At 41.0% G+C, this 13,426-nt stretch overlaps 2 protein-coding genes across 10 annotated transcripts in view; both read right to left on the bottom strand.

Moving 5' to 3' along the window:
• tpcn2 (two pore segment channel 2) overlaps positions 1–6,432 on the bottom strand; it is a 45,031-nt gene extending 38,599 nt beyond the window's left edge. Inside the window, exon 1 of one of the 2 annotated variants that reach the window (XM_087179102.1) lies at positions 6,088–6,432. In XM_087179102.1, the coding sequence (XP_087035228.1) occupies positions 6,088–6,238 (151 nt within the window). In that variant the 5' untranslated portion in view covers positions 6,239–6,432. The remainder of the gene's footprint in view (positions 1–6,087) is intronic. The other variant, XM_023425545.2, reaches the window with a different exon arrangement.
• A 1,683-nt stretch (positions 6,433–8,115) lies between these two features.
• nadsyn1 (NAD synthetase 1) overlaps positions 8,116–13,426 on the bottom strand; it is a 32,721-nt gene continuing 27,410 nt past the window's right edge. For all 8 annotated transcript variants that reach the window (XM_023425518.2, XM_087179104.1, XM_023425516.2 and 5 more), the window contains 5 exons: positions 11,577–11,708; positions 11,259–11,328; positions 9,246–9,374; positions 8,753–8,929; positions 8,116–8,632 (listed from right to left, as the gene is read on the bottom strand). In XM_023425518.2, the coding sequence (XP_023281286.1) occupies positions 8,597–8,632; positions 8,753–8,929; positions 9,246–9,374; positions 11,259–11,328; positions 11,577–11,708 (544 nt within the window). In that variant the 3' untranslated portion in view covers positions 8,116–8,596. The remainder of the gene's footprint in view (positions 8,633–8,752; positions 8,930–9,245; positions 9,375–11,258; positions 11,329–11,576; positions 11,709–13,426) is intronic.

The following is a 13,426-nucleotide window of genomic DNA, read 5'->3' as shown; positions in this document are numbered from 1 at the left end:
TAATTCGCTGCCTTATTCCTCACGACTACACTTCTCTGACTCTCACCTGGTGCCTGACGTGACGTCACTTTCAAGGCCGCGCTCTCGCGAGTAATTAACTCCAATAGGATCCCCCAACCACCCCACTCCCTCCCTCCCCTCCACCCGCTGTTGCGCTCATCATCACACAGGCTGTGCTCTGAAGGTGGAGAGATGTGGCGGTGGTGCATTTGCGACAATAAAAAAAAAAGAAAAGAAATTTGAAGGCGTGGCGGCTATGATTTAGCAGTGGCGGGCCGCCACTGCTAAATGAATGTAGAGGAAACACTGAAGCTAATATCTACACGTCATTATGTATTAACTGCTGACTGAATTTCAGATGAGCTTGTTCAGATACTTCTCTAAGAAGAGAAAGGCAACAGATGAAGAAGACGCTAGTCAGGTAGCCTATCATAAGCCTTTTACTGACTCGTAAATGATGATGTTAGGTAAAAAATAGTATTTTAATGTTCACACTTGTAATCAGATGTGATGTGAGTGTAAATTATATAACGCTGTTAGCGTTACGTTACTCACACTTTTAATGTAATCTTATTAGACAAGTAACATTAGACAGGGAGGAGTTGTTAAACAAAGTGGAGGAGAGCAGAGCACAGCAGCGGGAGAGCTGGGTGAAGGTGCAGGGGAGAGAGATGAGCCTGGGTGCAAACTTTGCCACTGACTCTACCCCCCCCGGATAGCATGCCCCCCACTGCTGAAAAAAATCCTAGAGGAAACACTGCAGAGGCATGGTTAAACGTCAACACTCCCGACCATTGTGTGGATTTACACTGCAGTACAAGCAGACAGAGACAATAGAGCAAGTGGGAAGAATAAAGATGGAGGACTGGTTCTGCTTGTGATGGTGCAACCCCAGTCACATCACAGTGAAGGAGAAGATCTGCTGTTGGGATACTGAACTGTTTGCAGTTGGTCTTAGACCGTACTATGTACCGAGAGAGTTCTCACACATCGTCGCCATTGTTGTTTAAATTCAACCATGAGTAGAGCCTGCAGTCACGTATGACGTCATTCACGAGACTGTTGCAAGAGTACAGACCCAGCACCCTCATGCATTCATTGCAATATCAGGGGATTTTAACCATGTCACTCTCACCTGACTGGCTTCACTCAGTATGTTAACTGTCCCACAAGGGAAAATAAGACACTTGATCTGTTGTATGCAAACATCAAGGAGGCCTACACTGCTTCAGCTATACCACCACTTGGCAGATCTGATCATAATCTGTTTTTTCTTCAGCTTTCCTACAAGCCCTGTGTACTGAGGCAGGCTGCAACCAGCCAGTCATTCAGAAACTGGACCCCGGAGGCCAGTGAGTGTCATAAAGACTGTTTTGAGTGCACAGATTGGAATGTACTGTTGGAGTCACAGGAAAATGTTTACAGCAAGGATCCTGACCTTGATAGAATGATTGAATGTAGCACGGACTATATTAACTTCTGTATGGACACTGTAATACCAGCAAGGACTGTACACTGCTTTCCAAACAACAAACCCTGGATCACTGGTAACATCAAGACCTTCCTCAACCAGAAAGAGAAGGCCTTCAGGGATGGAGACAGGGAGAAGCTCAGCTGTGTTGAACATGAGCGGAGAGGAGATTAAAGCAGGTGAAGGAGGACTACAAAAAGAAAGTAAAGAGGAAACTGCAGCACAACAACACCAGAGAAGTGTGGAAGGGGATGAGGATCACTGGCTTTAAAGAGAAGAACAGCCAGGCAACATCAGGGGATGTGGACAAGGCCAATGAGTTCAACCTGTTCTACAACAGGTTTGACACAGCCTCACCTGTTCTCTCTCCCACTGCTTTAACTGCAGCTTCTCCTACAACATCTCCTTCAGAACCTGACACTGCAACTCCCTCCACACTGGGATCAAGTCTCCTGTCCTTTACAACGGAGGATGTGAGGGCGGAGCTCAGGATGCTACGTCCTGGAAAGGCAACAGGTCTGGATGGTGTGTGTCTGAGGCTGTTAAAGGACTGTGCAGCCCAGCTGGCTGAGCCTCTCCAGAGGATCTTTAACTTAAGTCTACAAACAGGGAGGGACCTGGACCCAGGTCCTGTGGAAAACTTCATGTATCTTGTTCCGGTCCCTAAGGTATTGCAACTGGCTGAGATAAATGACTACAGACTGGTGGCCTTCACATTACACATCATGAAAACCTTGGAGCGGCTGCTTCTCCACCTTCTGAACCACAGGTTGAACATGCGCTTGACAGCCTACAGTTTGCCTACAAAGAACATATTGGAGTGGATGATACCATCCTTTACATGCTCCACTGGGCCCATTGTTTCTTGGATGAGCCAGGTGGTTACATGAGGATTATGTTCAGTACATCTAACACCATCCAAACAACCATTCTTAAAGACAAGCTGGAAGGGATGGGGGTGGATCGCTGCTTCATGTCCTGGATTGTGGATTACCTCACAAGACGACCACAGAACGTCAGGATGTTACCCATCCTGAATGTGTCTCAGGGACAGTGATGAGCAGCACTGGGGCTCCGCAGGGGACCATTCTGGCTCTGTTCCTGTTCACCCCATATACGGCAGACTTTAAATACAACTCTGAGTCCTGCCACATCCAGAAATACTCAGATGACACAGCTATTGCGGTGCGTATCAGAAATGGTTAGGAAGAGGAGTACAGGGATCTGACGATGGCCTTCAGTGAATGGAGCGACAAGAACTACCTCCTTCTGAACACCTGCAAGACCAAGGAGTTAGTCATCAACTTTCAGAAGTCTAGTCCCACCCTTCAGCCAGTCAACATTCGAGGGAAGGACATTGAGATGGTGCACACTTATAAATACCTAGGTGTGCACCTGGACAGTAAACTGGACTGGTCCCTGAACACGGCTGCCATCTACCTGAAGGGGCTTTTTAACAGGGTGAAGCAACCAAAACACCCTATGACAGTGAGGTACACAGCTGATGATATGTCCCTAACATCCACTGGTGGTTGCTAACATCTGCTGGCAAATTTATCAGTCTAGATCTCAAGCTAAAGTACGCAGCATAAAGTGAACTTTGTAGTTGCTGACATTCGATGGAGCCATGCCAACAGTTTCCACCTGTTCCCAGCTAAGATAGGTTAAATATATCATAGATTTTGTCTATACTGAATACACACGGATGCATACAGAGCTATACATATTAAAGTCATATTTCTTGTACCTTAAATTGATGTGGTGTTAGTCTTCTACACACAAATAGATTTTTGAGGTTTAACTACTGAGAATAACAATCACATCACGGCTGCTTTAATCCTATCACTTTAAAGAACACTCTGAGAACACAACTCTGTTTACCTGCTTCACTTGTAGAACATGGGTACAAACAGTTTTAATGAACAGATTCAGCCCTGACATTTCAATCAGAAGCATTGATTACATAGTGAGTAAGTGTGGCATAATTTTTGGCTGTTCACCTGCAAACTAACCATAATAAACTGCAACTGCGAAGTTACTATCATTAAAAAAATAAGACCGACAGCTGCAACGTGAAATGCAAAGAAATGTGATTTGCATCTAAAATCAAAACTTGTATGGTGTGTCTTTTGGTTTGTGTTTCTTGTTTCTGGTTTGTGAGATACAGCTTTTCTTTTTGCTCTTCTCAGTTTGCCTTTTGTTTCTCTGTTTGTCTCTGCAAATTAGTTTCATTGTGGTAAATTGACAATTGTTCCAGCTCTTTCTGCTGTTATTCTGTTGCTCCCAAAAAGTTGAAATTAGTTAAAAGGTTATTTTCACTGCGACTTTTCATCACTGATTTATGCAACCTCCTTGCTAACTGTAGAAAATCTTCTGGATAGAAAGTTAAGACCTCTACAGTATGCAGAAGCAATTGTAGGTTCTCAGGGGCCCCGGACACACATGCAGACTATTGGCAGAAGCTACAATTTGCAGATGTCCATCAAGGGCCCCAAACATTTGCCTGGTTTGCCTCTCCTCTCCACTGGCATTTATTGTGAGCTAGCTAGCCTGTTAACTAGTCTGTTAGCATGTTAGCTACATTGCTACAGTTCAACTGAATCAGTGTTTTAATGCTGTTTTGGAAAAGACCTCTGTGCACATTGAAATGATTCTTCAGTGGCTACATCTCTATGTGCTCCATGATAGTCTATTTTAATACAGAAAGAGTTGCTCTCATTCAACTTGAATTATTTTTCTGTTTTAGTTGTAAGACAACTGAATGAGCACCAACAGTGACAGAAGCAAACAGATACCAAATCGACCATACACTTCATACCCCTGATAGACTAAAACCCATAATAATCCTGCAGTATGTAGCTCACACAGTGACTCAGCTTTCACATGTAAGTTCGACTGTTAATTTCATTTTTAGTAACACTGAATAAAACCCCTGACAGTGACAAAACAGCTGATTGTGTATGAATCACAAAAACGTCAGAAGTTCTGTAGTTCCTGCGGCTCAACTGTGAAGATTTGCTGTTTTATATCGGTTGGTTGGACAAAACAAGACATTGGAAGGTCTCACCTTTGGCTTTACGAAAATGTGATGAGTATTTTAACCATTTTAGAACACTCAGTGGCCATTTCATCAGAAACAGCTGTACACCAGCTTCATGCAAATATGTTATTATCTGCCCATCTGAAACTGGAAAGTGAAACTGCTGATTTTCCCATACAACAGTCTCAGACATTTTTACTGCGAATGGAGCAACAACAAAAGCGTCCAGTGAGCAGCAGCTCTCTGTTGATGAGAGAATGCACAGACTAGTTGGAGCTGACAGAAAGGTTACAGTCACTCAGATAACCACTCTTTACAACTTCACTGAGCACAAAAGCTTCAGAGTGACCAATGTCCAACCTAGAACAGTAGAAGACCACGTCAGATTTCACTTCCTGTCACCAAGAACACTGAAGCTGCAGTGGACACAGACTCACAAACACTTAGTAATTTGCCCATGCTGTTTTGAACGTGGTTCATATGGACGTATGCTTTCAAACATTTCCATCAGTGATCCTTGTCGGGTGGTATTTGGCTTACTTGACACACTGGTGGTCAGCATTTTAGCCATGCAACTATTGTACATGGCTTTGTGGTGTTTTTTTAAGTGCTGATACAGGTTAGTAGTGTTGCCCCGTGAGGTAGCAACGGTAGCAAGGCAGGTTCTGCACAATACCTGGCGCTGTGCAGCATCTTCTTTTTTAAAGCCAAAATAGTTTGACACAACCGACGTATTGCTCCTCTTTGACACTTAAGTTTCCACAGTGCCAGCTTCTGTCGAGCCTGAGGCCATTGTACAAAAGGTCAAAGGGTAGCATGCCAAGTTGTTGCTCCCTCTTTTAGCCGACTGCTCTACTCTCACTTGCATGTCACGTGACCAGAGTGTAATTTCAGCCTTTGCAGTTAGAAAATCTTGTTTTATCTTATTGTGATTTTATCGCAAATTCTATTAATCGTTCAGGATTTGTGCTGAGGCAGCAGATGGTAACCTGCCTTGTGACAAAGGTTCAGACTGCTGCTGCTGCTGGTGTAATAGTGTGAAGAGTGTTCTCTGAAAACACATAAGGCTCCTTAACAGGTAGATAGATATACAAACCAAGTGACATTTGAATACTAGTCTATCTGATTATTGTTGCTGATCATCCCTTCATGGTCACAGTTCACCATCTTCTAATGGCTACTTCGAGAAGGATAATGCGCCATGTCACAAACCTGTTTCATCAACATGGCGGTGAGCTTGGTGAACTTTAATGGTCTCCACAGTCCCCAGGTCTCAGTTCAGTAGAACACCTTTGGGATCTGGCTGAATGAACGTGCAGCATCAGTGTGTTTAGCCGTAGCTGTCCCCAATGAAGTGACTGTGTACTACAGCTGTATGAAAACTGGGACTACTCCTTGTCCTACTAACTACTCTGAATCTGAGTTTACAAAAAATTAACATCTAGGTAACGTGATGTACCGCAATGTGCTCCTATGGTGCAATCGTGTATTAATCTGTCTTGTAAGTGTATCTTGTAATGTACTTTACATTACTTTACACCCCACGCACTCCCCCCCACCACCCTTCCCCACTCACCTGTGTCCCTCTCGACACTACACGACTCCCGGGCGACAGAATACGACATCCGTCTGCTGCTTAGGGCCCTTTCGCTATCTGGGCCCGAACGGGAGCCATAATCCCCGGGGGCTCCGTTGACACTCCCAGTCAGCAGACTCTCTGTTTCCATCCAGGAAATCTACAGTAGGTCCTGTACCGCTCCTCAGCGGCAGAGTGCGACCAGTAGAGACGGTGTTGTGCCGGAGCTGAGCCGGAGTTCAGTCCAGTTCAGTCACTGACGATACAAACTTTAAAAGTTCTCAAACAACAAGTGCACTTGTAGGTTGCTGACTGGTTTTAGGAAGTCGCCCCTCTGCTTCGCTCCTCCCTCCCTACTTTGGTATCACTTTACACTGACTTAAAAAACGGACTCCTCCCACAGCACAGAGCACATGCTGCAGGTTACAGTCACTTACTGTCAGAGACAGAGTGAGGACAAGGTCTCTGAGGACAAATAATGAGCCCATATGTATCTGTACAGTTAAGCCTCATATCTCATTACTTTCTTTGTTTTCTCCATCATTCATAATTTGTACCTGCTGCTTCATCACATATTTACTAGCAAGGAACCACTGTCAGCATCTTTATTTATCAGTTACTTACATTTATAACTTGTAAAAGGACCTTATTATAAAGGGTAAAACACATAATCATTATTAATAAGTTTCTATAAGGCTCATTTTACCAGTTATAGAGAGTATAGTAAAACAATAGTAAGATTAATGATTAGAATGCATTAACTTGATCTTGCCCAATAGTGAGTCTGCATCAATGTATGAAAACTGTTATAAGTCGTTTAGAATTGTTTGACGATTTATAAAGTGTTAACTGAATTAATAACCAAATTATAAACCATTTATGAATCCTTTATAAGGGTAGTTTTTATTGTAAAATGGTACTGCGTGTATTCTCCTTTGACTCTAATGTAAAGGAAGCCGATTGGACCAAAACGTTTAGTCTGGAGTCCAGATTAAAGTGACCGTTAGGGTTATTAGACATGGGGTTTGTTGAGGAACTCATCTATAGTCAGTGTGTTACCTGCATTCAGATCAGTTCACTCTCAGCAGAAGCAGACACTGAGGATGAGCTGCTGTGGACTGCGTCATCTCATAACCAGCATTTTAGAAGTTGTATCTATTCTGAAATGACTCATCATCAAGTCCATGGTGAAGAGTGTAAATCGATTGAGATGAGGTTTTAATCACCTTAAGACACAGACTGCTGGACATTCACATATACGATATATAAGGACCAGCCCTATATTATACTCATATTAATGCACCAAGGTGCATTCATTTGCATCAATTAACTTTTGTTTTAAGATTGACCTGGAAAACTGTGAAACTATCTTTAACCTCATAATGAATGAAATGTTGTGGTGCTACTTTCAAAATATTTTCACCTCTTCTCTCTTTCCATTCACATATTTTAATATGAATAATATAATAATATGAATTTCCCAGTTGTGGGATAAATAAAGTTAATGTAATCTAATCTAATCTAATATGATACAGAAACAATCAGATTATTTGTAACAGAAATCTTTGTTTTTTCAGCACTGTGGCAATAATGTTGGTTTGTCTGTCAGTGCACTACTTTGGTCCTGATGGAAATATCTCATCGACTAATGAATGCATTACTAATTGACATTCTGTTCATGGTCTCCAGAGGATGAACCCTACTGACAATCATCTCAGTGTAGTTTTCTCTCCTCTCTCAGGCTTCATTCTGGAACTCTAGTAACAACAGATCAGTGAGCCAATCAGAAGAGATTGGCTGACTGTTTTTTGAGTGATCCAATTAATTTTTTTTTTTTTTAAATTTCAGGTAATCACTCAGAGAAACCAAAACCAATCCTATACAACTACACAACTACATATAATTAACCTTAAACCCAAATATTTTTCCATTTGTTAAAAGACAATAATGTAAATAGCATTTTTTGTAGCTATACTACAGTCCATGTTTTAATAGAATCATGTTTCTATAACAAATGTACAAACTGAATTTTATATTTATGTAATATTTATTCAAAATACATTTTTATGATTATACTAAAGCAAATCAAAAGTCGTTCAGGTGTAACTGTAAATATTGTATCATAACTATCAAGCAAATGAATTAAAGTTTTTCTGATGTTATAATAGATCACATACAGGATAAATAAGCCATTGACTCTAGCAGCAGTGGCTTCAGTCACATTGGCAACATCAGGTCAGACTTTCAAATATATTTGATATAAAATATTGATTTAAGTTAGTATTGATCTCATATCAGGTTACTTTCATTTCCTGTGTGTTGATTACTTTTGTTGCATGTTTGTAGACAAATGGCTGCAGGACTTTTCTTTTCTTTTTTTTCTTTTTTTTAAATCAAGTCTCAGCCCCCTGGCTCACAGTACAGAGTGTTCGACTTTACTGTGAGTGGTACAAACTAAATGATCTGAATGTTCTGATGGATTTTAACTGGGCTCTGAAAACCTCAGGTGTTATTGCTTTGAGGTGTTCGCTGTCATCTGGGACACCTGTGGAACAGAAGAAGAAGACATGGAAACAGCTTCTTTAAGATGTTTGTTCATTTGTCTTGTTCCTTTGTCTAACCTGCTCTAGTAACATGAAAATGAGAAGAAGTCCCTAAAGTCTACCTGGGTGTCGATGCACCTGAACTGCCAGGTCCAGTGTGTGTTGTAGAGGAAAGGTCGTAGGTCAAAGCGGTTGTCATCAGGACTGTAGCTCTCGGCATGGTAAGACGGCGTCACCGTGGTCATCTTGTGGCGGTTCACTGAGTACATCCAGAAGAAGTGCTTCACCTTCTGAGCCACCTGAAGAAGATTTTATTTTTATTTTATTACTAAATATTTTGAGATTAAAAATCTTGGCAGCCACTGATAAATGCACAATATTGATGACTAATAATAATAAAAAATAATTCAATATTCTGTACACTGTTTCTACTTCCAGGAAAACTGTATTTCTTTAATGGTGAACCCATGCTGTAACCAGGGAAAATAAACATTTGAAGAATGAATAATGTTTTACAGATTTATAGAAAATCTCCTCTTTCTTTTATGTGGCTGAGTTTAAGATTAACTTCCTCTGATGGAGGGTTAAACCCACATTGTGAAGGAGCTGACTGACCTCTGTAGGTGAGAGCACTTCCTTCCACATGTGAATGAGTTTACAGAACATACTGAAGGGGCCACACTTGGAGATCTTCCTCAGCCGCCCAATCACTGATAACTCAGAGTAGGTCATCCCCATGTCTGCCTGAGGGTGGTCAGAGAAGAACAGAGGCACTCTACAGACATGTCCTGTTACTTTCAACCTTATATTTGACACAACAATGCAACTTATAATGCAATGATTTCGATATTCGTGAGGAAATTTTGCCTTGTCCTAATGAATGACTGATTCAGGGTGAAAGGTAAGTGTGAGGCCCTAGGTTGCTGTGCCACAGCTCCTGCATTAAATGTTACAGGCTTGGAGACACTCAGGCGGCTCCTCCAGATGCAGCTGTGGTTTGCTGCTGATACTGCTGGTGCCACGATTGATAACAGAAGACCTTGGATGGTCAGTATTAGGATCAGGATCAGGATTATGGTTAAAGAGCCAATAGTGTATTCACACATCCCTCTTCTTCCTCTTATTTTAGATATTTGACCAATTATGGAGGTATGCTATCTATAGTAATCTCTCTAAGTGTATAAAAAATCTCCTCAGGGTTTCCTGCTTCAGATTTGAGGTGACATCATGAACAGGGGACTGTATTGATGATTCCTCTTTTCTCCTTGGCCAAGCTTCAATAAACATCCTCAACATAACATCTTGGATTCCAGTGCTCTTTCTTCACCACAGATGATAAGAATTTTCCCTAACAACATTTTGTGTTAAAAAATGGAATGATGGAGGAAACTGGAGAAGGAGGAAAGGAAATGGAGTTATAAGATAAAGTACCAATGAATTATGGGAACTGCGTATTATCCCATGTTGATTGGGTAATGGGGCTTTATCAGCTCTGAAGAAGTCATGGTGATTGGATCTGAACCTGACACTGGATGATGAGGAGTGGGACAAGATTTGTAGGAACAAAGGTTCAGTTTAGGATTATGCTGCTTGGTTTAGAGACACGACAAACTGAAATACAAGTAAGAGGAAGGTCCCATCATTTATTGCTAAAGTTCAATCATTCTGGGCCAGGATGAATATGATCATCTATGAGATTTCATTCAGCTCCTGATTTGTTTTAGGTGATGGATCAATCTTAATGGGAGTAGACAAACATAGTAGACATTGATGTGCTTAAGCACATCAATTAAGCAGGTATGAGCGAATGAACTGAATGTACAACTGAATGATGAGGTCTGGGATGAGTGTTCCATAAAAGTTACATCATTTTTTTCTGATGTTTCACCTTTTTGTAATTGGTGTAAATCTAGAATAAGTAATCTAACACACTCTTGCAAGTAATTTTAACTCCCATTAGAAAAGTATTTTCTAGTTTTCCCCAGTTTTTCAGGGACTTTTGGGAAACACCGGGAACCAGATCAGCTGATTCAAGCTGAGATTCAAGGAGCAACTAGCTCTTTATCTTCTGCCAATAAATATGAAAAAAATGGCTGTCTGGTTTGGAAAGTAAATGCAGAGAAGTTAATTTTACAAATGTGGAAGCTGGACTCTACCACATATGATTTGTGTTTGGGATAAATGACAAACACACTACACCTGGAGAGACTTGAGAGACTGGAGAGATTTGACAATGAAGATAGAGGAAGTATGTTTGAGAAGATCTGGAACTCTGTGCTGAAATTCTTTTAGAGTAAGAATTAATGTGTTGAGTCCAATGTAAAGCACCATGCTGTGTATTGCGTTTCTCTTTTTTCTCTCAAAAGGTTCTGTAATATATAAATATAATGTTGTTCTTTTTAAAGAAATATTCCCTTGCACATAATTTAATTGTGGCTGTAGCCCTGTGGTTATGTACGATGTGCTGTGTTTGTGGGGTTTTTCTTTTTCATTAATTTATTTATCTTTTCTCCTTATTCTCCATTTGTAAGATTGCATTCTGGCTATACAGCAAAATAATACACATATTAAAAAAAAAAAACTCAAATAATCCTACAAGTAACAAGTTCAGCGGCAGCTGTATCTTACCTCGTCTGTCTGTGAGACCTGTCCATCTGTGAGTGGCTCCAGTTCAGCTGTGGGTGGAGCAGCCAAGATTCTGCAGATGAAACAGAACCACTGACAAACTGAAAACCACACCAGAGGCTGCATGTGATTACGGTATATGACAAAGTTTTAATGAAATACAGACTGCTGCATGAGACCTGAACACTCCTGATTTGTCATATTTCCCATAAAACCTGGTGCTCCACTGCTGAAGGATTACTCTTTATGTTCAGTGCAGAGGGTGAAACACTGGGACACGTTTGGTGTCTATGTTGTCAGCTCTAACGCGTCTGTCCTCACCCTCTCAGAGCACTGAGCTGGAACTGCTCAGCACAGTACAGCAGGAAACCCTTCAGATCTGTCTTGCTGATGCCTCCTATTGGGTTGATGTCAGCACTGGAGCAATCATACTTGGTGAAGTACCCTGTGAGACTGAGCAAGACAAGTTAGGCTGTGACTACTTTCATAAACAATGTGGTCTGTGTAAAGAACAGACATTCAGCTGCAGTGAGCAGGTGAAAAACCTCCTTACACCAAACATAAACCATTGTAGCATCAGTAAATCCTCTGCTTACAGCTTACATTAACAACAAACATTTCCCTACTCATGAAAGTCAATTTCATATGTGGTAAGATTTATCTTTTTCCTTCTTTTCACACACCCACTGATTCATCATCAAAATCAACTCAGAGCCTTGGCATTTGTTAAAGCCTCTCCAGATGTATTTTAAACTCTGTAGAACTTCTCTGCTATGATGCATGTTTAGTTTAAAATGATTTTCTCACATAAAAACTCGGTCTGAAGCTCGTCTACTCTTACTTCCTGATTGAGAAACCTGGATCAGGCCTTGTGCCCCGCCCACAAACTGCTTGCTCCAAGTTGAAAGGGGAAAGAGCAGAGAGTATCAAGATGGTTAGAGGAGGAAACATCCGAGAGACCCAGCCACATGTTTGAGTCTCAGTCAGACCCAGACTCAGGAGTCTATTCAGACCAGAATCAGAGACTAGCAGACATATCAGAACGGTTAACATAGTTAGCATCTTTTATTTGTTTATGTTGTTTGTTAGCTTGTAACTGGTAGTGCCTGACACAGTGTTAGTGGTTGTGCTAATGCTAACTCTGGCTCTCTGCACCAGAGTTAAATATTAATATATTTACATTTTTTGCACAGAGTCTGACCTTCATGTCACTGCTTGGCTTACTGTACACTGAACCTTGTCATGTGACAAATAAAACTCAGCATCACTTATACCTGCCACATAAAATACAATAATATAACAATAATATCATATCATAAGGGATATTACGATATTTGGGCTGGACTGTATCAAGATATCAAATTTTGGAATATTACCCAAGCCTAGTACCAGTGTGACAATACAATCCAAGATGGACAGTTTGACTAACAGAACACCCAGCACAGTGGTTTATAATACTATTTACAACTCTGAAAAATTATCACTGCCACAATCATTTCATCCTCTGTCTTGACAATCAAGAGGTAAACAGGAGGAATGATTATTATTCACATTACAAAGTAATCTATCAAGAGTGTCATCTGCATGTGTTTGACTAGCAGCACCTTTCTGAGCTTGCACTGAGAGAACGCTGCTTTTTTCATGCATTGATGTTGTCTGTCTGGACACTGGTCCTCAGACTGTGTGACAGCAACAACTGTGTTTATTACATGTAACTACAGAAGATTGGGCTGATAACATCTTGCTATATCAGTTTAAGTCACGTCAGAATGTGCAGTGAAACACGGAATCACAGTGCTGTGATAACAGTAGAAAAAGTTGAGCGCGTACCATGAAGGCTTAGTCCTGACAGCAGTAGCCCTGGTTCCAGTCTGGCCCAGGTTTTCCCTAACTTTCCTGTCCCTCACTATCTCTACCAGAATTAAGGCAAAAAAAGTGACATAAAAATAACTTATAACTTATGAATATAAAGATATAAAAAATATAAAAAAGTACATGAGATTAGATGCATACTCTGTGGTTTATAAATTCTGACTCATCTATTCACCCAAAGTCCCATAAAAGCTTCTGTTTGTTTTGCCTCCATTCTTTTGGTTTTTGTGCATGTATGTGACCTTTTCCCCCCAAACACTTTCTTCAGAGCATTGTACTGGCCTGTGTGTTGTGCATCA

This window comes from Seriola lalandi, unplaced genomic scaffold, assembly GCF_002814215.2.
Source record: "Seriola lalandi dorsalis isolate HSWRI2012SDOR001 ecotype SW California unplaced genomic scaffold, Sedor1 jcf7180002054784, whole genome shotgun sequence".
NCBI lineage: Eukaryota > Metazoa > Chordata > Actinopteri > Carangiformes > Carangidae > Seriola > Seriola lalandi.
The sequence above is the reverse complement of the archived record's forward strand: the minus strand, read 5'-3'. Positions and strand labels throughout refer to the sequence as shown.